The 25,496-nt window shown below is 37.6% G+C and overlaps 1 protein-coding gene across 3 annotated transcripts; it reads left to right on the top strand.

Annotated features, from left to right (window-relative positions):
- Positions 1 to 216: 216 nt before the first annotated feature.
- LOC124890247 (ABSCISIC ACID-INSENSITIVE 5-like protein 2) lies at positions 217 to 20,981 on the top strand. Of its 3 annotated transcripts, none has more exons than XM_047402076.1 (5): positions 239 to 365; positions 2,833 to 2,955; positions 3,070 to 3,442; positions 3,529 to 3,600; positions 20,575 to 20,981. In XM_047402076.1, exons 3-5 carry the CDS (start codon positions 3,146 to 3,148, stop codon positions 20,644 to 20,646), a joined length of 441 nt encoding a protein of 146 aa, XP_047258032.1. In that variant the 5' UTR covers positions 239 to 365; positions 2,833 to 2,955; positions 3,070 to 3,145; the 3' UTR covers positions 20,647 to 20,981. The 3 variants fall into 3 exon arrangements, with proteins under 3 accessions (XP_047258034.1, XP_047258032.1, XP_047258033.1); XM_047402077.1 differs by having other exon boundaries at positions 251 to 365; positions 2,836 to 2,955; XM_047402078.1 differs by lacking the exon at positions 2,833 to 2,955 and having other exon boundaries at positions 217 to 365.
- Positions 20,982 to 25,496: the final 4,515 nt, after the last annotated feature.

A 25,496-nucleotide genomic window follows, 5' to 3' on the forward strand; every position in this document is an offset into this window, starting at 1 on the left:
GTCTTGTAAAATGAGAAATCAAATTAAAAAATTTAGAACAAGTAAAATAAGACAGAGGGAGGAGATTCTAATTGTACGAACCCATTATAACGAAAATTTTAGTGCACCAAACCGTCATTTTCACTCTTATAATGGCAATGAAAGTGACTAGTGGTGTTGTCGGAGTGGGTCAATGACTTAACCCGGATCCGAAAAGATAATGGGCCGGCCCCATCAACACATTTCTTTATTTATGAGAAAAAAAAAGAAAAAGAAAAAGTAAAAGAAAAGCAGTTTGAAGAATTGAACAGAACACTTGATACGTGGATTCTCATACGAACGACAAGAAGTTCCCCTGTTGTTTCTTGATCCTCTTCTTCTGCCAAGTAATACCCTCTTTCCTTTTTTTCCAATAATATTTTTATTTTTATTTTTTTGTGGGTGTGTTTATTTTTGTCTCTCAATAAATTCTTGATTACTTACTATTGTGTTTTCTTTTAAGTTTTTTTTTGTTTTTTTGTTGTGTTAAAAAGTTGTGATCTTGGTTATATTTGCTTATATATTTTGTATTGTTCTTTAATGGGTATGAATGTTTTCTTTGTATTAATGTCAAAAATATTTATTTGGGTTATTTTGTGAAATTGTAATATTGGTCTAAATGGAACAGAATGATTATTCTTGATTTGTATAATTTAAGATGGGGATAGTAGTTGATATATATAGTTATAGTTGTAATTGTGCTTTGAGGAGTTTGTGTCTTGTAATTACTCCTATAATAATAACTAGTTTAAGAGAGGGGGTTTAGAGTAGTGAATCTTATAGAAAAAAGTAAGGCTTTTTGATGGTGAAGATTGGTGATGGGGTAGAAGAGTTGCTAGGATGGTATGCATCATCCACCTTCAACCTAAGGGGTTGCTCGGATGGTAAGCATTTTCCACCTTCAACCTGAGGGGTTGCTCAGATGGTAAGCATTTTCCACCTTAACCTAACGTTGTAGGTTCGAGCCACCGGGGGAGCAAAACGGTGGGAGCTCGGTTAAAGAAAAAGAAAGAAGATTCGGGATGGCCAGGTGGGTAAAAAACTATTCTTATTGGTTGTAACGGGGAAATGGGGCTCAACTAGAGCAGAATGGATATGGAGGATTCATTAAGTAGATTCAACTAGTTTTTTAGGCTTTTTGTTTAGTTGTTCGAACCCAACACCTCACATGTGGGGGTTAGGTGCACGCCACGAGTTTGAACCTACTGGTATTTAAATAGAGAAGGGTAAAGGGGCAGGTCATTATTTACCAAGTTTCCAATTGAGCGCTAGCGGGCTCTCTCGGTTATCTAAAGAATAGGGTAAAGGATTGATGTTAGTTTATTAATGTTCTTGGATTTGTATTATTTGAGATTGAATATCAGTAGATATAGCTGTAATTGTTCTTCTTCTGAATTTGTATGTGTTCCTCTTCCCTTTTAAGTCTGCATCTAAAATCTGTCAAATGATTAAGGAAACTATAAGGACTTTGAGAATTTTGTGCTCTTGTTATTATTCCTATTACTGGTTCCGACTAGTTTAAGGTGGGGTTTAGAGTAGCTGATCTTCCAGAAAAAGTAAGGATTTTTGATAGTGAAGATTGGTGACCAATAAAAGATTATCCTTTTTTTAATGGGGGAATGGGGCTCAAGTAGAGCAGAATGGATATGGAAGATTCATTGAGTAGAATTCAACTAGTTTAGAATTTGGCTTTTGTTTAGTTGTCCGAACCCAAAACCTAACATGTGGTTTTAGGTGCATGTCACAAATTTGAATCCGTAACGGACGAAACCCCTGTATTTAAGTAGAGAAGGGTAAAGGGGCAGCCCATTACCGAGTTTCCAATTGAACGCTTGCAGGGTAAAGGATTGATGTGTAGTTGATCGATTGATTGATCAATTCGGCCTTATTGGGGATAATCGAGGATAGCAGTAGATATATATAGCTGTAATTGTGCCTCTTCTGAATTTTGTGTGTTCTTTCTCCTTTCTTTAGTCTACATCTAAAATCAGACAAATGATTAAGGAAATGATACGGGCTTTGAGAATTTTGTGTTGTAATTATTCCTTTAACTAGTTTAAGAGGGGGTTTAGAGTAGCGGATCTCCCAGAAAAAGTAAGGCTTTTTGATAGTGAAGATTGGGGATGGGTAAAAAACTATCCTTTTTTAGTTATAACAGGACATGGAGTTCGAGTATAGCAGAATGGTTATGGAGGATTCATTAAATAGAATATAACTAGTTTGGAATCAAGCTTTTGTTTAGTTGTCCGAGCCCAACATCTAACGTGTCGGGCCAGGTGCACGCCACGAGTTTGTACCCGCAATGGACAAGAACCCTGACAAATGATTTAAGGAAATGATACAGGCTTTGAGAATTTTGTGTCTTGTAATTATTCCTATAACTGATTCCAACTAGTTTAAGAAGGGAGTTTAGAGTAGGGGATCTTCCAGAAAATGTAGATTTTTTGATAGTGAAGACTGATGACTGGGGGTACAAAACTAGTCTTTTTTTGTTTTAATGAGGAAATGGGGCTCGAGTAGAGCAGAATGGACGTGGAAGATTTGTTAAGTAGAATTCAATTATTTTGGAATCAGGCTTAGGTGCACGTCATGACTCTGAACCCGCAACGAACAGAAACCTGGTATTAAGTAGAGAAGGGTAAAGGGGCAGGCCATTATTTACCTAGTTTCCAATTGAGTGCTAGCAAGCTCTCTTGGTTATCCCAAAAAAAAGGGTAAAGGATTGATGTGTAGTTGATTGATTGATTGGTCGTAATGGGAATGATCTAGGATTTATTTATTTTATAATTGACCATGCATGTTATTTTTCAACAGTAGGTTTTTATTAGGGTTTTAACGTTGGAGATTTTGATGAATGGGGATTCAAACCATGAATTCTCATGGGAGTGGGCAACAATCTCCTTTACAGTCATTGGACAAGCAAAAATCATGGTTTAGGTAAGCCTCCGGGAAGTATGAATCTTGATGAGTATCACAAGTGTGTGAAATGCAGATTTTATTCAGTCTGCTGGAGTGAATATTGATGACACTTCCACTGCCGATTTTTTTCAGCATCAGACTAGCTTAATTGATTCATAAAGTACAGTGAGACATACAACAAGACCAGAAGGTGATAAATCTCGAGGACATGAACAATCAGGAGAGAGAACCAACTCTTGGCGAGACAACTTTGGAGGACTACTTGGTGAAAGCTGGGCTTTTTGTTGCTGATGCATCTTTAGGACATACGATGTCACTGGATAATCCTGCAGCAATGCAAAATTATGTGCCTCCGACAGGCTTGTCACCATCCCCTTCGCTGTCTGATACACCGATTTCTGGTCGGAAGAGGGGTGCTAGGGACATTGATAAGACTATTGATCGGAGACTAAGGAGAAAGATTAAGAATAGAGAGTCAGCTGCACGTTCCCGAGCCAGAAAACAGGTGTGCTGCTGTCTGTTAATGTTTTGCTTGGAACCCCAGCTTGCATTTGCATTGCTCATTTTAACCTATTCATCTCCATGGTGTAGGCTTACCACAATGAGCTGGTGAACAAGGTTTCACATCTGGAAGAGGAAAACATGAAGCTTAAGAAAGAGAAGGTATGGGTTCTCTCATTATCTATACTGAGGCTTAAAATGTTAGATATATCTTTCGATAAGAAACATTTCTAGTGTTTGCTCATGATTTCATTATGAGCTTGACAACTACTTCTATTCCCTATGCCATTTGTTCCGACATATGCAACGGTTCCCTGTGTCATTAGTCTATCTATTAACCAACTAAGGGTGTGTTCTGTATGAAAGAAAATGTTTTCTTATTTTCTCTTGTTCGGTTGTACTAAAGTTTAGGAAAATATTTTCTAAATCAACTAATTTTCCTAAAATTGGGGGAAAATGACTTCCCAAATTAGGCAAGGGAAGTCATTTTCCAATGAAAACAAGAAGCATGAATGAAAAAGAAGAAAACAGAAGTGTGGCACCAAAGACCCGTGTTAGCTTTACCCCCCCCCCCCCCCCCCCCCCCCCCAAAAAAAAAAAAAAACCCCTGGCACTTCCCACCCAACGCCCCTCAAACATATTGCGTATACTTGTTTGGTATGGGTGTGTCCAAACTTTTTTGGACAATATAACATCTTTTTAAAATGGAAGTTCATTTAAAAAAGATGTCATATTGTCCAAACAAAAAAATTCTAAGTTCAGTTCTTTTCTCGAGTTGCCATGGGGGGATGTTCATAGTAGTTCGGTTTGTGTCGATTTAGAGGTAAGATTGAAGTCAATTAATTATTAAAATAAAATTAAATATAATTTACATTCATCGATTTGGTTGTTGCAGTTTGGCTCAATTTTTTTTTCTGTTTTTAAGAAATATAGTGATATTTCTCGCTTTTATTTTTTTTCCGTACCATTAGAAAAGATTTTTCCGTCTCTTCTTCAATTTATAATCTGATATTAACATTTTATTGTGCTGGCCATAATTTTCTTGGATTTTACAAAATTTCTTAGTATCTATAAGCTTTAATCAAGTGATTGTCAATTGAATAAAGGTGACGAAAAATAAAATAAAAATATAGGTAAATTCATACTTGTTTCTTTGAATAAATGAGTTTGAATTCGTGACCTTCTTTTAATAAATAATTTTAAAGTGTTTAAGTTCATTAGCATATATTATCCACTCATCAATTGGACACTAATAAAATATTAACGAAAACAAGAAAATATTTTCCACTCACCAAACGAACATGTGAAAATAAGTAAGAAATACACTTGTTCTCCAAAAACATATTTTTCAGAAAAAACATTTTCCTCCGTACCGAACACACCCTAAGAGTATCTGGTAATGGATAATTTTGAAAGCGGACTGTGACTGATTGTGGAAAGATGAATCGCCCTAGAAGTAAGATAATTAATCTTTAAAGGGTAGCTGCGTTGACATTAAAATTTAATGTAGCTTAAAATTTTGATTACATGTCTATTAGATACAGGTATTACTGCAAAAATACTCATAATGTGAAAGAAAGGCTGAGCCCTAAAACATATTGAATGCATCCTGTATTTTAGCTCAAGTATCTCAAAGAAAGGAATTAAAGTAGACTGGTCTTTGGTCTGAAGTTCAATTTTTAAGCTACTCCTTTTCTTGTAAATGTTTTGTCGAATAATCTAATTAGTAGCTCCGGGCTCAAACTAGTTGTTAGTATAGCGTGTTTGTACTAGAACTTATGAATGTCCCTAAGTTGATACCCTTGGTTTGTTGTCTTCAATTTGTTTTGAAGGGAGGGGGAGAAAGGGGAAGGGGGAAGAATGTCCTAATATTGAAGTGTGTTACGCAGAAATTGTTTCTTGTTCAGATAGAAAACTCAGTTTTCATTTTCAGAATCCCTGTTTGATGTGGGATTTACAAGGTAAAATGAATAAATGGTGAGAACTGTGTAATGAGCGGTGTTCCATGTCTGCAAAAATTCCTCATTCAACCTGACATTCCTGAAGAACCTGGTAGATACATTTTCGTCCATGATGCGTGGAATATTTACTCTATACTCTATGTTTCTTGGCAATGTAAATTGCTATAATTGTCCCTTATTAAAAAAAGGTCAGTTATCTTCAACTCTGGTGCATTTATTGTCTGTCATCTTTATGGTCACCAAAATGTTCTTTTAACTTACTGAAAAGCAAATGAACTGAAGTAAAAGTTAAATTGTTACTAAATTAACGGAACCCAAGACTTTTTGAACTTCACTCTTATCACCTTCTCTTCCTTCCTCCGGTGGTCCTTCCAACCACCGAAACCTTTTTCTTTTCTTTTCTTCTTCATACTTTTTGCTTTCTTGTAAGTTGACAATGGATAACACCATCTATTTCGCAGTAGGCTTCAAGTCTTTCAATATTGAAAAGATCTCAGGTACTGCTGGGGTGTGGTACGAGTGGACAGAAAGAGGTAGAAATGCAATCACAAGGAAAACTTTCTACAGAAGATCTATGGAGTGGATTGTTCAGATCTTGAAAGAGGCATCTGAGACACGGGGAAACATAGTTCGAAGATGGAGGAAAACAAAAGGGCCATCAAAGCTCTTTTGCGCCCGAAATTACAACAGCCATGGAAGATACATTAGCTTGTTAAATGTAGGGTAGAAGAAGAGTTATTCAAATTATCCCAGAGCTAACCTTTAACTCCGGGTGGACAGACATGGCAGAGAAGGTGGCAAGGTTCACCGGCAATCACCAGTCAAGAAGCAAGCTAGAGGAATATAGATTAACTGACGATAACATTCCTTATGCAGAGTTACTCAGAAGCTATAAACGGGAAAACAAAGAGGGGAGGGGAATAAATGCAGAAGTGACAATGCTTAATAAAGATATCATTAGCATTAAAGACCCTCCAAGTAACCAAAGTGAAGTTTTAAAAAGGAGTTTGGTGGGGGAATTTAATGTTGATGACCACTATCAGAAGTTGGGAAATGGTCCTCGTCCTTGTGGAAACAAACGCATGAGTGAATATCTACGACATGGGTAGAGGTTTTTCCTATTTGGGTTCACTTCCAAACAAATAGCGGAGCAAGTCATGGAAGGGGTCTGGGAATGGAAGAAATCCCCTGTTAAATTAGCATGGTGGAATCCATTAGTTGGAACTGTAGAGGGGAGGAACAAACCGGATTCGATTTGGATCAAAATTGTAGGTCTACCGCTACATCTTTGGTCACAAAAGGTCTTCAAAGCCATTGGAGATTGTTGTGGAGGGTGGATCAAAACAGAGGAGGAGACCACACTTCGTAATCACCTTAGGTGGGCAAGAATTAGAGTTCGCAATGACGGCTCTAGCATTCCGAAGGAGATTAGGGTCGAAAGAGATGGTATCATCTTCGAACTGCAGATCTAGACAGAGTTGCCGCCGAAGTTTTACGTGGGATAAGGAAGAAACCCTAATTCTCTTACCCAACAGTCCGTTGATAGAAAACCATCGGGTAAAGAAGCGTCTGCTGACAGAAAATTTTTGAAAGGGACCAGACCTAAGACGTGAGGAGAGACGTGATATGGCTGAGTCAAGTGGGGCAAAAAATTGGGCCGACTATGAGAAATAAGCATGTGGGCCTTACAGATTATATGGGCCAGAGTCCATTAGAAACTGTAGAAGCTGATAAGTCTTCTCTTATTAAAGAAACATGTGACCAGCAAATGGATTCACTTAAAGGACAAAGTCATTAAAGACTTGGCAGAAAATTTTATATCAGCATTCAAGAGCTGGAAGCTCTCCTCTGCTATGGAGAAAGCAGAGAGGAAAGCCCATGCATGCAGGCAAGTTTGAAAGAACATAACCATGAGGGGGATGAAACAATCGGGCAATCAGACGCTAATGGAAAGCTAGACAAACCTTGTAATCTTGAAACAAGATGCTGATTTGCAGATTCAGCAGATACACGAACCACATCCAGTGAACATGCAGAGTCCAATAAAGCACGAAACAGTGGAGACAGATGCACCAAGTTGGGTGAATTTACATATACTAGAACTGAGCAACTGTTATGGCCCCTAATTCTGGATCGAGTCACTGGACAACTAACTTGGAAGTCAGACTTGACGTTATGGTCTAAGCCCTTGTTTTTGTTTAGTGACTTACCTATGATTGCTGAATTTTGCAGTTCATTCAGGGAATTGCAGACCTGGGAACTTGTTTGAGAAAGTTCCGACTCTCTGATAAAATCCAACTTGTTTTATTAATAACGTCAACTCTCTTAAATAGGAGTTTACAGTAGCAGAGAGTCCTAACAAGCTAGTAATAGAAAAAGTCCTATAAAACTGAATTACCAAGAGTTCTAATCCACTAAGGGAAGTTCTATTCTACTAACAGAATAATGCATAAAATAAACTCATTATCAGTCCTATTAATTCTTGCGTCTGGAATATTGTTTCCCCGACAAAAGCATCAATAACATTATCCCCTTCCCGGAGAAAAAGCTTGTCCTCAAGCTTGAAGTCTGGAAAGGCAGATTTGAAATGATGCACTGTCTCCCAAGTGGAGTCCTCAACAGATTGGCCACACCACTGCACCAGAATTTCCCAATTATCACAATTCAGACGCGATTTGAGCACGAAGCAAGGGGTGGGAACTACGCGTCCTTCAACTGGTGGAAGGGTAGGTGGAGTTGTAGGTACCTCACCCTTGAATGGCTTAAGAAGTGACACATGAAACACATCATGAAGTTTGCAACCTGCAGGTAAACGAAGCTGATAAGCAACAAACCCAATGCGCTTCAAGACTGTAAAAGGACCATAATATTTTGGTGCAAAAATGACCATAATATTTTGGTGCAAGCTTATGATGGACGCGGCTAGCCAAAGTTTTTTGGTGATATGGATGTAGACGTAATCAGACATAAGATCCTAGAGAAAATTCCACATCACGATGTCCCTTATCATAAACTGTTTTCATCTTATGTTGCGCCTGTTGGAGCTTAGCTCGAAAATCCTGTAAGGCAACATCTCGATCAATTAATGCTCGGTCTACAACATCAACTCGAGATGAACTAGCCATGTAGGATTGCAACCGAGGAGGCTCACGACCATATACAAATTGAAATGGGGGATGTGTGAAGTGCTAAATGGTACGAAGTGTTGTAGCAAAATTCAGCCCAGGGAATCCACTCCGTCCATTTCGTTGGACGATCACCTACCAAGCGTCGCAAATACATCTCTATCGTGCGATTAACAACCTCAGTTTGGCCGTCCGATTGTGGATGATAAGCGGATGAAAAGTTTAATTTAGCCCCATATAAACGAAACAATTCTTTCCAGATGGTACTAGTGAAGAGGGCATCTCGATCACTGACAATTGATTTGGTATCCCATGTAAATGAACAATATTCTTAAAGAAAATCCTTGCTATAAAAGATGCATTATATGGATGAGCAAGGGGGATGAAATGTGCATATTTAGAGAATCTGTCCACAACAACCAATAACACTGTTTTACTACCTGATTTTGGCAGGCCATCTATGAAATCCTTTGAGATATCCGACCAAATTTGATTAGGCAGTCGTAAAGGTTGTAACTATCCCGTGGGACTCAAATTGACAGCCTTATTACGCTGGCAAACTGAACAGGCAGCAACAAATCCTTGATAGTTGTCTTCATTGCTGGCCAATAGAAATCCTTGCGAATACGTAACATGGTCTTCTGAACGCCTTTATGGGTGCTATCATGAATCCCGGACAAGACAAAATTTACCAATGGTGAGTTGGGCGAGAGATGGACCCTATCTTTGAAGAACAAAAACCCATCTCGAAACACCCAATTGCTATTCATCTCTCCTTGTTCAATTTTAGCTCGGAGTTCATGAAGAATTGGTGACTGCTTCACCTTTGCCCTGACTTCCTCGAATATCAGAACTTCCGGTTGAGAAATAACAAATAACATATCTCCAACCTCTTCTCGCCGTGATAATGCATCTGCTGCAGTATTTATTCTCCCAGCCTTGTATTCCACCCGAAAATCGAACCCCATCAGCTTGCTAAGCCAACGTTGTTGAGAAGAAGTAGTAAAACGTTGATCTAGTAGGTATTTAAGGCTGTAATGATCTGTTCGAATTAGAAAGGTTCGACTCAAGAGTTAAGGCCTCCAGTGTTGAACTGCCTTTGTCAAGCCTATCAATTCACGTTCATAAGCTGGAAGTTTCAAGTGTTGGTCAGCTAGCTTACGACTAAAAAAAGCAATGGGGTGTCCTTGTTGTTGAAGAATTGCTCCTATTCCAACACCCGATGCATCACACTAAATAACAAATTCTTCTTTAAAGTTTGGTAACTGTAACACGGGGGCAACAACTAATGCCTTTTTAAGAGTTTGGAAAGAAGCAATTGCATCATCATTCCACTTAAAAGCATGTCGCTTAAGCATACTTGTTAAGGGGGCAGTAATCAAACCGTAATTCTTTATGAACTTACGATAATATCTTGTCAAGCCTAAAAATCCCCGCAATGCCATTGTTGATTGTGGTTGAGGCCAGTCAATTACGATGTCAATTTTGCTAGCATCAGCTGACACACCTATGTTGGAGACTGTGTGGCCCAAATAAGCTACTTGATTTTCGCCAAAGGAACATTTGAATTTTTTTTAAATAGAGGCGACGAGCTTATAACTACTCAAAGACGAGTCAGATGTGTACCAGATGATCCTCCCAACTCTTGCTATAAACAAGGATGTCATCGAAAAATACAAGTACAAATTGACGTAGGTACCTTCGGAATACCTCATTCATCAATGCTTGAAAGGTAGAAGGAGCATTTAGTCAATCCGAATGGCATGACAAGGAACTCAAAATGACCGTGATGTGTTCTGAAAGCCGTCTTCTCAACATCTACAGAATCCATGCGGACTTGATGAAAACTTGAGCGAAGATCAAGCTTGGTGAAAAATTGTGTGCCATGCAATTCTTTAAGTAATTCCTCCACCACTGGAATTGGGAATTTGTCCTTTACTGTTTTGGCATTTAGCTCCCTATAATCCACACAAAAGCGCTGTGTTTCATCATGTTTCTGGACCAGTAATACAGGTGATGAGAATGGGGAATGACTAGGTCGAATAATGCCTTGCTGGAGCATTTGATCACACTGTTTCTCAATCTCATCTTTCTGAAAATGAGGGTATGAACTACCACTGGATCAGTTCCCGGTAGTAAACATATGCGATGATCACAAGAACGCATAGGAGGCAGACCTGCAAGTTCTTGGAACAGCTTATCAAATTCGGCTAATACTTTCTCGAGCTCACCTTGCTTAGAATCCTGCAGAAGATATAGGTGTGGTTGAAATAATTGTTGTTGTCCATATAGAATGATCTTCTTCCTTTTTACTTGAAAGCTTATGGTTAATAACGCAAAATCCCACAGAATAAGGCCGAGTGTTTGCAACCACTTGATACCTAGGACAATGTCAAAAGCATCCAAAAGAATCACATATAAATCAACATTGAAGGAATGGTTAGCTACAGAAAATTGCACTGCCATGCAAATGCCCAAACTGGAATATTTCTCTCCATTTGCCACTGATACATAGAGATTTCTTCGACGTTGGATAGGCAAATCTAAACGTTGGGCAGCCGTAGAGCTAATAAAATTATGTGTACTGCCTGAATCAACTAAGCTAAGCAACAACTTCTTATCAATTACAACCTGCAACTGCATAGTATCGACATGTTGTTTGCCTGTGACAGCATGAGTGAGATGGCAGGCTCTCTACTACTCGTTGGTACATCTTTAGATTCCAACTTCTTATCAATTGCAGTTTGCAATTGCAAGTTGTTTGTTTGTGATGGCATGGAGTGAGATGGAAGGATCTCTACTATCTGTTGGTACATCTTCAAATTCTGCATCCTCTATTTCGAACCAAAATAACTTTTTGCACTGATGGCCTTGAACATAAAGATCATCACAGTTGTAGCACGACCCTTTTGCTCGTCGGGCAGCCATCTCAGCATGAGTCAACCTTTTCACAAAAGGATTAGTAGCAGTTACCTTAACCCTCGGAGTTACTGCTGCATAGTCCTTGAGGTTGAATTATATCCCCTCAGTGTGCTAGAAGAAATTTGTATCTTCTTCGCAAATGCTCTCGCCAAACTCATTGCTTGTACTAGGTTAGATGGGTTCTGTAATTCAACATCGAGACGAATCAAATCAACTAAACCTGCTGTAAACATATCTACTCGTTGGTCTACACGTACAGATAATGCACGAGCCAACATTCTTTGGAAGTCCCTCTGATAATCTTCAACAGAACCAGTTTGTTTCAAGTTGATCAATTCTCCTAATGGATTGCTTTTCATTGGTGGGCCAAAGCGAAGAGTACAATATTCTTTGAAGACACCCCATGTTAAATTTGGTTCCTCCAGTTCTAGCTGATAAACCCACAATTGAGCCTCCCCTACCATGTGAAAAACAGTTATGCCTACCTTTTCTTGGTTGGCGGTACGCTGATTAGCGTAAAATTTCTCACAACAATGAAGCCAAATAAGAGGATCTTCAAGTCTATCATAAGTAGGAAAGTCTAATTTAGTGTATCTGGGAACTGCACCTCTTCCTGCATTGTTGTCATCAGTCCCAAGGTTGCTGTTGTTGTTTCTTCCTCCTAAACACACATCCAGTTGTTCGCTTGTGTTACCGGTTCGTTGGACAGAAGCAACACTATTGTCTCCAACTTCAACTACCTTTGCACGTGCCGTGGTGCGGATTAAGATTTCAATTTATTGCGATAGTTGCTGGAATTTGGCGTCCATCCTTGCTTCCGAAGCTGCTACATTTGCTTCGGTTCGAGTTTGGGCTTCCAGTAACAGACTTTGCAGCGTTGCTTCTACAGTACTCTCGTCCATGGTAACAGGCTCTGATACCAAATTGTTATGGCCCCTAGTTCTGGATCGAGTCACTGGACAACTAACTTGGAAGTCAGACCTGGCGTTATGGTCTAAGCCCTCGTTTTTGTTTCGTGACTTACCTATAATTGCTGAATTTTGCAGTTCATTCAGGGAACTGCAGACCTGGGAACTTGTTTGAGAAAGTTCTGACTTTCTGATAAAATCCAACTTGTTTTATTAATAACGTCAACTCTCTTAAATAGGAGTTTATAGTAGCAAAGAGTCCTAACAAGCTAGAAATAGAAAAAGTCCTATAAAACTGAATTACCAAGAGTTCTAATCCACTAAGGGAAGTTCTATTCTACTAACAAAATAATTCAGAAAATAAACTCATTATCAGTCCTATTAATTCTTGTGTTTGGAATATCGTTTCCCGACAAAAGCATCAATAACAGCAACACTTATGGAGTCTCTTTTGAAGGTTTTGAGAGTGAAACTTTGGCCCTTCTCATGAGAATTGATGAGAGAAAAATGACAATTGAGAATAGAAAACAAGACAAAAGCAGCACAACTCCAAAAAGCAGAGGCATAGGTAAAAACGAATTGAAAATCCTACAGTCTAGTCTCAACAAGGAGGTGGAAGGGGCAAGGAACAGGGGAGGAACTTAAGTTTGACTTTTAAATGAAGGTAAAGATTCTGTCATGGAATGTAAGAGTTTTAAACAACTGGTCAACTAAGACCCTGGTTAAAAGTTGTTTGCGGAAAATAGAAGGCAGATGTGGTTTGCTTACAAGAAACTAAGGTGAGCAAAGATGTGAAAGACGTGGCAATCCAGTTATGGCCATGTAGATGGATGAGATGTGGTTTCATGAAAGCAGATGGTAGCAGAGGGGGTATTTTAATTATGTGGGATAGCAGGGTGTGGGTGGACACTAAGGTGGAGGAAGAAATTTCTCACTTACAATTTTGAATCCACACAGGATTCATTCTGCTGGAACTTTACTGGAGTGTATGCTCCTCATACCAAGGTTGAGAAACTCGAATGTTGGGAGGAAATAGCCGCAATGAAAAGCTTAAGTGAAGGCCTTGGGTCACAGGGGGAGATTTCAATACTGTCAGACACAAGGGATGTACTAGAACTACTAACATCATGACTGATTTTTCTAGATGGATTGAAGATTTGGGTTTGCATGATCCTATACTAATTAGGGTTAAATACACTTGGTCCAGGGGATCAAACCACCAAAGCAACGCAAGGCTAGATTGATTTCTATACTCTTATGGAATGGGAGGAAAACTTCAGGAATATTAGACAAAGAATCCTACCTAGGGCAACTTCTGACCATAATCCAATTATTTTGGAGTGTGGAGACTGGGAACAAAAGCAATCTTACTTCAAATTTGAAAATTGGTGGCTCAAAGTGGAAGGATTTAATCAATTAGTACATGACTGGTTGAATGGTTTTCTAGTTGAAGGGTGCCCTAATTACAAATTATGCACCAAACTGAAGATGCTTAAACTTAAGATGGAAGAATGGAGCAGAAATACCTTTTCTGAAATGGCTAATAGCAAAAATAGTCTCCTTGAAGAGTTGTCTGTTTTGGACAAAACACAGGAGGATAGAGAGCTATCACAAGATGAACAGATGATAAGGGCAACAATTTAGGTAGAACTAGAAGTTTTGGCTAAGCATGAAGAAAAAACGTGAAGGCAAAAGTCCAGAGCTCTTTGGCTCAAGCAAGGGGACAAGAATACCAAGTTCTTTCAGAGATCGGCAACAGCTCATATAAGGTACAACACAATTGATAGCTTGGTGGTAAGGGGGGAGGAAATCTAGGAGCCAAAGGAAATAAAAAAAGCTATGATAGAATTTTATTCTAAGTTATACACAGAATCTGAAACCTGGAGGCCTAGATTTGAATTTACAGGTTGCCCTACAATCTCTAGTGAAGAAAATGAATGGCTTCAAAGACCATTCAAAAAATTAAAAGTTTTGCAGATCTTGAAACAGTGTGATGGAGACAAAGCTCCTGGTCCTGATGGATTTACTATGAGCTTCTTCAAGGCATGTTGGGAAACCTTGAAGGATGATTTGATGCAGACTTTACATAATTTCCACCGAAAGAGTTTCTTTGAAAAGTCTTTCAATGCCACTCTCATAGCATTGATTCCAAAAAAGCCTGGAGTTGTTGATCTTAAAAACTTCAGACCTATTAGTCTAATAGGAGGGGTGTATAAAATCATCTCTAAACTTATAATTGAAAGACTCAAAACAGTTATTTGAAAATTAGTGGATGAGCACCAAATGACTTTCTTGAAAGGAAGACAAATTCTCTATGCGTCCCTGTCGGCAAATGAACTGGTGGATTCAAGGTGTAAGCAGAAAAAGTCAGGCATCTTATGTAAGCTGGACATTAAAAAGGCATATGATCATGTCAACTAGAATTTTCTTTTAAAAATTCTAAAAGACATAGGTTTTGGTAGTAGGTGGATTAATTGGATCAAGATTTGTATATCAAGTGTGAAGTTTTCTCTCATAATAAATGGCAAATGTGAAGGTTTTTTCCAGTCACATGTTTAGGATAGCAAACACTAATGGCTGGTTGAAAGGTTTCAGTGCTCAAACTGGAAGAGGGGAAGAAGTGGAGATTTCCCATTTGCTCTATGCAGATGATGCACTGATTTTTTGTGAAGCAGAGGTGAGTCAAATCAGGTATTTGAGAGCTATACTAACAATTTGTGAAGGTATCTCAGGCCTTCATGTTAACTGGCTCAAAAGTCACATTTTCCCTATAAACCAAGATGAAAATTTGCCAGTGCTAGCTGAAAGTTTGGGTTGCCAGGTGGACCTCTTGCCAACAAAATACTTGGGTTTGCCACTAGGAGCAAAGAATAAAGAGCTAGAAATATGGAGTAGGGTGTTAGAAAAAAGTGAGAAGAAATTGTCAAGCTGGAAGAGTCGGTACCTTTCACAAGGTGGAAGACTTACTCTCATAAAATCGGTGCTAGATGGACTTCTTACCTATATGATGAGCCTCTTCCCCATTCCAAAGAGCATTGAGAAAAGATTTAATAGGATGAGAAGAATATTTCTATGGCAAGGTAACCAGAAAAAAGGGGATATAATCTTGTGAAATGGGATGTTTTAACCCTGAGTAATCAAGAGGGAGGGGGGGGGGGGGGGGCGCTTGTTTTAAAACACCTTAACAATCAGAACAACTCTTTCTTCAAAAATGGCATGGAGATTCTGTTCAGAAGAAGGGGCTTTTGTGGAGAAGATTTATAGCTGGGAAATATGGCTTGCTCAACCAATGGACAACCGAAGAGGTGGTGGGCAACTTTGGGTGTAGTGTGTGGAAAACCATAAGAAAATTTTGGCCCCATTTCAACAACAATATAACTATCAATGTTGGTAATGGATTGAGAACTGATTTTTGTAATGAAGTATGGGTTGGAGAAGACAGTTTGAGGAATGCCGTTCCATAACTATATATTCTAAGTTCACAGAGAAATGCCGACATATCTCAGGTGACGAGTCAACAGGGATGAAACTTAACATTCAAAAGAGCACTCAATGACTGGGAAATTGGGGAGTTTGCTAATCTTCTTGAAGTCCTGAACTGTTTTCCAGGTTTGTCACTGAGGCCTTAGGCCCAGATGGAAACAACACAACAAAGGCCTATTTACTGTCAAGTCATGCTAGTGGAAGCTAAATACTAACCACACTTTACTGGACAAATGGCCTTGGAAGTTGATTTGGAAGACCAGAAGTCCCCCAAGGTAGCTTGTTTTGCTTGGTTGGTATGTAGGAAAGCATGTCTTACTCATGAGGCAGTACAGACGAGAGGGTGGCAGATTTGTTGAAAATGTGTTAAGTGTGATCTGGAAACAGAAGTGAATAACCACCTATTTTTGCATTGTAAAGCTGCTACAAGTTTTTGGAATATGTTTTTGTCTATGCTAGGAGTCAGTTGGGTAATGCCTAAAAGAACTCTGGAATTACTTAGCAGTTGGAAGGGAATTGGTAGCAGAGGAAGGAATGAGATCTGGTGGAAGACTATTCCAGCATGTATTTGGTGGACTCTGTGGAAAGAAAGAAATGCTAGATACTTTGAAGGGCAAAAAACTAGCTTACAGATGATTAGGACAAATTGTACAAGTCTTTTGTTTTTTGGTGCAAACAGAATTTGGTAGGGGATGTAGTAGATTTAGTTGATTTTATAGGAAACTTGTAGAAAATACCCTTTTGGGGTGTGCCCACCACTCTGTGGGATGTAAGTTTCCAATTCATCATTTGTTGGATGATGAATCTTTTGGTGTGAATACAATGTTAACTTTATCTCAAAAAAAATATTCGAAAAAGGAATATATATTGTCTTTCCAGTCATGTATGACGCAAATGGTAGAAGTACCTACTAAAGATGCTGCATCGGAAATCTCCTAGTATCATTGTCTGCCAACAAACCAACACACTTGAAAATAAGGTTTATTCATGGTTGTTTTATGTTATATGGAAGTATTTGACTAGAGAAGGAACTTAAGAAAGAAATGAGTTAAATAACCAAATATCAAAATCTGGTTCCACTGTTCCAGAAACATCTTCCATTTTATCTTGACCCAGACTGATTTCTGTGCTGATGATATTTGTCACTGTCAATTGTTTAGTGTCTCTGTGTGTGTTTATGTAATAATCTTTATTCTCTTTTTGAGGGATATCTATCTATCTGCCGCCATAAGGATGAAAGTCTAGAAAACAGGAGTCAAAAGTTTTTATAGTCAATCAGTCTTTGCTTCAAATCAAAGAATAGTGCCCCCCCCCCCCCCCCCCCCCCCACAAAAAAAAAAAAAAGAAAGAAAATCAAAGAATAGTTCATCAGAATCTCTTCTTGAAGTAATAAAGAGTCTTCCTTTCTCTTAGTATCTATTGGTCTCGTACATGTTATGTCATGTTAGTTCCTAGTAAAGTATATCATAAAGATAACGAAAATGCCAAGGTATTAGTTTACATATGAAAGGTATTAGTTTTTTCAACCATGCTAAAAAAACAAAAAAGAGTGTCTTATGCAATGAAGCAGAAGTAGTTTATATCCATGCCATATTTGGGGTCAAAGGTAGCTTCAAACTTGGTTCTAAGTCCCCTTTTCCCCTCCAGAATCAATCCTAGTGACTATGTGCAAGTATTTTCTAGCTCAATTAGGAATATGCAGAGTTACATATTCCCCACATTTGTGCTTCGTTCTTAGAATTTTTTGCAATGCTCTAAAGATAGAGGATTGAAACTGCATAAGCCGTAAGGGTACATAAATGATGTAGTTGTATTTTACCAAGTATAGATAATGCTTTTGAATTTCTCCAATAGAAATAAGTACCCATCTAATGTGCACTTACTCGTGTCATATGTGTTGTGTGGTTGTGATGGATTGTTTGGTATTGCCGGTGTCTTTCATTAGTTTAGTGGAGTGGAGATATAGAATACTATGCTTTTACCCGTCAAAAAGAAAAACTATGCTTTTACTCTGAAAAGGTTGTAATTCTTTATCATACTAATGAAAATTTTGCCTTTGTGAACAATTGATGCAATGACTAGAAGTGAATGCTGCCTTTGATGATTGATCTGGTGTTTTTGGGATGCGTGGTGGACTGATGGTCCTAGATGCTTGTAGTACAGAGTGATTGAATGAGTGTCCCTTCAGTGTTTTTCTTGTTTGTTTCTTAGTGTAGTAGAGTTGAGTTTTGTATTTCCCTTCTTTTTGTCCTCCCTTTGTCCTCCCTGGTTGACAAAGTGATATTTGCTTCCTTAAGTTATAGAAAAGGAGAAAAGGAACAACAACAACAAACCCAGTGTATTCCCACTTAGTGGGGTCTGGGGGGTAAGATGTACGCAGGCCATACCTCTACCTCTGATGAAGTAGAAAGGCTGTTTCCGAAAGACCCCCGGCTCAAGTCACGAGATATCACACAAACACATAGTACAGCACAGAAGCAGATGACATAACATAGATACGGCACCCATAAGGAATATAAAACAGAGTAAAGCAGGAATGCAGGAATATAAAGCAGAGGAAAGCACACAGATTCGTAATAAACATGGAACACGGAACACGAAACACTGAATACGGAATCATAACAGGAATACACCCCCACCAATTAATTCCCTACACTAGCGACCCGAACTGGCCCTAATCCTCTGCCGTAATTCGCATCTTCCAGACCTTCCTATCTAGGGTCATGTCCTCGGTGAGCTGTAACTGTTCCAAATTCAATCTAGATACCTCTCAGTAATGTTATGAGCTAACATTCGTTTTTTTCTTATCAGTATAATTTGTTTCACTTCTGATTCATGATTCACGGCCTTTTTCCTGTGCGTCCGACTGCATTTTTAGAATACTTGTCAGTTTTGAAGAGACAACTTTCCCTTATGCTAAATTTGATCTCCTGATAGTTACGTTATAGGAAACAACCTTCTTCCGACAGTTTGTTTACGGACTTGCAAGAATAAAACTTCCTCCATTGCTAACTCTTGACAGCTTAATTATTTGGGATCAACACATTTAAGATTTTCTTATGGAAAAAGTTGGTTTTACTGTCCAAAAGTAGGTCTTTTGGGGTTATGATGTTTGTTGATCACTTCAGCTTGGTTCTGGTCAACATAAGGACTTATTATACGAAAGCTTGTACTTTTAGCCTCTTTTTGATGTATTTTATCTCTGTCTCCCCATCTGTCTATCTCTCTCTAAGAAAGCCGGACAGTCAATAGTGCTAGTGCCTGATTACAAGGAGCCTAAATCTATAGGGATATTGAACTCCTTTTTCTTCAAAATCGAGAGTGAATGTGGTGTTCGTGCCATAGGATTACTATTCTAAACTCAGATCTTTGACGTGATACATGTTTGATAATCCCTTCAAAATTTATTATATTACTTATAAGGTGTGTTTACAAGCCTTTAAACAAGTGATTGGTGGTACTGGTGCCTTTCTACACGACACAGAAATTCCATCCATGTCTTCTCAACAACTAGTGTGATCCCACAAGTGGGGTATGGGGAGGGTACGGTAGAGTGTACGCAGACCTTGTGATGTAGAGAGGTTATTTCCAATAAACCCTCGGCTCAAGATATATGAAATCCCTGTATTCTTAATAAAATGGGATTTGTGAAAGATCTGTCTTATTAGGACCAATTTTACTCTTTCATATCATCTGTTGGAGTGTGTGCAGCTATTGTAGATCCGTTGGCCATTTTAGTTGTCTTGTTAGTGCTAGTGGGTGGTTGGAATCCCTCCACCCTGGAAGTTTGAGCCAGGGAATTGAGAATTTCTGGGTGGTGAACGCTTTACTTCCTTAGTAGACCTACCCGACACTACGCGGATTTGTCAGGCTTGTGGTTTTCGGATACCGAATGATTAAAACACACACCCCACACCCCACCCCAAAAATAAAAAATGACGTAGAGGTTCTCTGTTCTATCACAATATGTTAATTATCTGGTAAAGCAGTACAAGTTAATTTGTGTGATCTTTCGGTTAGGACACAAATCCTTTTGTCTTTCCAAATTTCATTCCGTCTTTTAAGATATTTGGACAAGCACCTGTTTTCTGTGGATGCTACTGTTGAGTTTTTAAGCTTTGGTGATTCAAGTTGGTTGTCCTCAAATTCAGACATCCAAAAAAATTAAAATTTTAAGATTTCAAATAGCAAAATCATTTTTCATACTTAGAGGATCTTCATACCTCCTGTTATATGAGAATTTTTATGAAAGCCTCTCATTTGCTTCTCTTAGATGGAAATTTGATTTTCTCCTTTTGGACCGGTTGTGGCCGAGGAGGGATTCACACCCCTGACACCATGGTTCATAGCCATGTGCTCTAATCCTCTGAGCTACAGGCCCCACTCTCATCTCCACCGGATCTGTTACCGGGATTTCAAATCTATGTCATTTACTGCTCTTCTTTTTTGTTGTAAATGCAAACCTGAATGAAAGGCTGAAACCATATAACATGACAGAATATTTTGATTTTTGTTGGTGAAGTCTTTTATATTAGCTTGTACACCTTTACTGAGGACTTGAATCTTGTTATATATTTCTTGTGAGTTGGCCTAATCGTACATATATCTGTCCAAACTTGGCAAAATGTGCTACATTTACATTTACAAAAACCACATCGTCTTATTTTTGTTCTCAAGTTTAGTATGCCATCTTGCACTCTCTTTTCAACCGCTATGATACTGAACTCCACCTTGCAGGAGCTGGAGAAGCTGTTATCCGAGCTGTCGTCTGAACCAAGATATCAGCTAAGACGAACAACTTCATTCTGATTGAGTGGTATCTCTAGTCCTTATGCAGAAGTACTGTTAGTCTTAATAGACATAGGATTGTGTATCCTCTTATGAGGAACTTATTAGGGAGTCGGGAGATAGATCTTTAGCATGTTTGCTTCTGTTGGGTGATGTGTATTTGCTTCCCACCCATAGCTTTGTTTTATCTGTATATGTTTTTTAGATGCACATGACAAAAACTAAAAGGTGAAATGGACTCTACCTTACTGTGTCCTTTTTACTTTGTAAACGAAATTGCAATATTTCTTTTTAAAAGAAATGAAGGCTTTGATCTAGTGGTAAGATCACTACGCATGATGCGACTTTTCCTCTAATGCTGATGTTAGATTTGTATGAATATTTTATGTACTTTTTCCCCAATTTTTTGCTAATGCAATTCATGTTGAGAAGAAACCATACAATTGTCATTTGAATAAAAGTAAACATATAAGGAATGCAATTCATGTTGAGAGTGGTTGTCATGTAATCAAGAGCTCATGGATTTAAGTTGTAAAAACTGTCCGGCAAAAATCGCAAGGTAAGACTGCGTATGATACTCTTGTGGTGTTACTCTTGGTGTTACTCTTCTGCAGATACACGCAGTGGGAGTTTGAGTGCATTAGGAAATTGCTTGCTTAGGAAAGAAACGATTAAATTTTGCGGTGGAAATATTTTACAATTTTGCTCAACCAATCTGTAAATTCGAGTAGATCTTTTACGAACAATCTTAGGTCTTCTGTAAGAGCAAGAGGGATGGGCTACCCTTTATAGTTTTTCAGATATTCCCCTTTCCGATCTTATTACTCACTACTAGTGGCCAATTGGATATGACCTTATCCCTCAATTGTTATTAAAAGTTTTGCAAGTGCTTATATTAAATTAATAATGTGTCCACGATTTTCAGATTCTGATTCAATTTTTTACTATCAAATTACACCGAATGAATAAATACATATCTCGACTTGTATTCACGTCAGGATTTAAATCAGGGTTGACTGGAGGGTGAATGCTCCAAGTCCTTTGCTTTTGGCCCCAAGTTCCGGCGACCCCATTTTCTAATAATAATAGGTGTATCTATTATTTAACTATTTTTTTTTTTTTAAATATAGTGTAGAAACTATAAAATATATACTTACTCCATTCAAAATAATTGGTACATTTCACTTGTTGAAAGTTAGTTTGATTAATTTCGAAGATAAAATGAATTAAATTAATTCAATATGCTAAATTAAATGCAAGATATTCATAAACCGTACAAAAAGCACTATAGATTGAATATTTTAAAGTATATATAATTTGACTCTCTAAATTCAAAACATGAAAGTATTTTTACATGAAACAACTATAATAAGAAATTTTACTCACATATACCTCTCAAATTTACGGTTTAGGGGTAATACACCTCTAGTTTAAAAAGTGACTTACATAGATCCTCATAGTCTAACAAATAGACAACATCTACCTTTCTTTCTATTGGTTTTTGTTTTTCGAACTTTAAAAGTTACTCCTATTTTCTGTTGTAAATTGATCTTGTGGATGCCATGTGTTGGGCTCCACATTGTCAATGTAACAGTTCAACATCCGCAAGTACTTAAACCTATAAATAGAAGGCTTTACATAGTGCAATAAATACTCAAATAGAAAAGAAAAAGCTACCGCTTACTCCTTCCTCTCTCTCTTCTTGTCACGAGCCGACTTATAAGTCATGATAACATCTATTACATTCCGCTAGCAGGTAAGCCAAATCATAACTTGAAGCTAAACACACTAGGTTATCTTATTGGCAAATGCCCAACATATGCGAAAATCAATAACATAACTCATAATTAAACCAAGGATTTGAAATAGATGTGAACTAGCCAAACATAGATACCATCCATGACCTGGTAAAGCCAGTAAAAGAGAATCTAATAATAATACAACTCACGGTCTAAACTTTCATTTATTTACCCCCCTAACTTCTTTAAAGTGTATTAAAATACCCCCTTAATAGCCCGCGTGTAAACAATCATTCTTGGGTGCGTTAAAACACAATTTTTGTCTATTAAATTTCTTTTAAATACCCGTTTTGAGGCCCCTAACAGTTATATCCAATTTCCTCTTTAAAAACCCTAATTTAACCTTCTTCGTCTTCTTCTTCATCTTCAATTCAAAATTTGCTCAATTTATAAAATTAATGCAAAAATTAAAATTATTTTCTCTTTGTTTGTATTAAGCCACATAAGTTTGAGATTAAAAAACATAAAGTAGAATTGTTCGTGCCGGTGGCCGATGTTAATGGTGGGTTTTGTGCATTGGCGGTGGATATTATACGGTTGACGATGATGGCAGTGTTGTTCCATTTTCATTCTTCACCACTTCAATCTTCTGCCACTATTCTTTAATTTCATTACAAATTTATTTTCGTATGATTTTTTTGCTGTTGAATTTTTAGTTGATATTGTTGATATGGGTGATGGGTATTGTGAAATTATTGATGTTGGTGATGGGTGTTGTGAAATTGTTGGTGTTGGTGATGGGTGTTGTGAAATTATTGGTGTTGGTGATGGGTGTTGTGAAATTATTGGTGTTGGTGATGGATGTTATGAAATTATTTGTATGGGTGTTGTGAAATTATTGGTGTTGGTGATGGGTGTTGTGAAATTTACAACCATTTTAATTTTTTTTTAAGTTAATATAAATGGAGGTGATATTAATGTTGGGTGTAAATATTCCTAAATTTTTCAAGACTAAACTTAGCTGCAAAACAAGTTATTGTTAGAATTCTACCTCTCCTAAGTCAAAAAGTTTCTTTCTTGTACTATTTCATCAAAGAAGTCATCAAGTTGGCCAATGATGCTTTCTTCCCCCACATTTCAACGTTCCAAAGAAATCTTTCAAATTTTCAATCTTATCATGGGTGTCAATTTGTGATAATACCAATCTAGTTCAATTTTCAGCTCAACCATGGCTATTTTTGCTCTTCGATACTCAAAAAGTAGGATTCCAGGCAGTTGTCCTTCAGTCTGATTCACCTTAGCTGCTACTCTCTAATGCAATCTTAAAGTTGAAACCATAAAAGATGAACCAAAAACCATGTTCCCTTCATCACCACCACTTTGGTAAAAACTTGTTTGTGACCAACAATATACTACTCCACTTAACAGAATGACCAAAAGCAATGAGCTAACATTCTTCATTGCATAAAGCACTTCTAAAGCCACTGAATCCATTGAATTTTGATCCTACCAGAACATTTTCGTTGAACCTCAATGATATATCCTGTATTCTTGTTTCTATTAGGCTCTTTTTTCTTCTTCAAGTACTACTATTTCTCTCTGACAATGATTTATTGCTCGAATAACCTGTGATCAAGAAGTTATTATTAGTAAAAAAGATTGCAACTTTACCCAAAAAAAACTAACAGTTTTTTATATAGATGCAACTTGGAAGGAAGCAAGACATTTAAAATGTGGTGATCATCAAGATAAGAAGCAAAATTTGCACCAACAATGTAATATTATCTTGACAATATCAGTGGAAATTTTGTAATTGACGACAGTGAAGGTGATGTTACTGTGAGGTGTAAATATTGTGGAGTGGAGTTGATGGTGGTGATGGACATTGTGGAGTTGTGGTGACAAATACTAATGGTGTTAGTAGCGTTGTGGAGCTTTGTGAATTTCCTGATAGCGGTAACAAAGTGGAGGAGAAATAATTGGTGGTGCGGTGTTGTGCGGCGATGGTGGGTCTGTGGTGGTTGTTTGGTGAAACAAGAAACAAGAATTTTAAAAGATATTTAAGAAAGTGATTTTTAAAAAATAATTTGATGTGAGTCGGGTTAAATTTGATTCATTAATGACATGGACCAATCAAATCGCGAGTGCTTATACAACACCCAGACTTGACTTGGTCTAAGCCATGAAGGGAGGAAAATAATATGTTTTAAAGTTGTTAGGGGATAAATAATTATTTATTAAGTTTAAGTACTAATGTAAGTTATGACGACAAGTTTAGGGTAAAAATGATGTTTTTTTTCTCTAAAATGAAAGATAACATAACTAAGTCAAGGTAGAAACGAATCAAAATCAATGCCAACATCACTTTGTATAAATAAGTAAATAAACTGAAATAATAGCATAACATAACATAAAACATTAACACACGCAACTATAACTACAAAATTGGCCCCCATATGCCAATTGGTGTGAAAAAGTAAATAAGCCATCGCAAGCTCCCATAAGCCTGAAGGGTACACAAATGATAGTATAACCCACCATCGTCTTTCACCAATTTTCAATATACCACTAGAATCAGTCACCTCATGTCACATTATAGACATTTTCTCATTTTCAGACTTAGCCAGAATCATTATTTTCAATCTCACACTCCGATAATATCATAATGAGTATATCATCCTCGCCTAATGTGCATATCCAAACTCAAACCGATAAATATAATTAATAGCCGGACTTGAACCGGCGATTATATCATCAATGTCATAATCTTCCTTCGGACTCGAACCGAGTAAATATCTTCAATATCATAAAATCCTACAGACTCTAACCGATAAATATAATATATTAATATAATCAATAGTATCATCAATAGCATGCGTAATAGCATAATCAATAAGTGTCAACCCTCACATCAACCAACATAACCATCAACTGTCAAAGTTTCTTGATATTACCTCAATGTACATTTCCATGAGTCTAATCAAACGTATAAAGGTTTACAAAAGTTAACATGAGTCTTAGCCTAAGGTGGGTTAAGGGACCACTTTTAATCCCCAGAGTTTCATTTTAGGCAAATTCTACCCAAACTAGGCTTAAGGTATCTTAGTCCACTTTTAGATATTAAACAACCTT

This window comes from Capsicum annuum, unplaced genomic scaffold, assembly GCF_002878395.1.
Source record: "Capsicum annuum cultivar UCD-10X-F1 unplaced genomic scaffold, UCD10Xv1.1 ctg1489, whole genome shotgun sequence".
Classification (NCBI taxonomy): domain Eukaryota; kingdom Viridiplantae; phylum Streptophyta; class Magnoliopsida; order Solanales; family Solanaceae; genus Capsicum; species Capsicum annuum.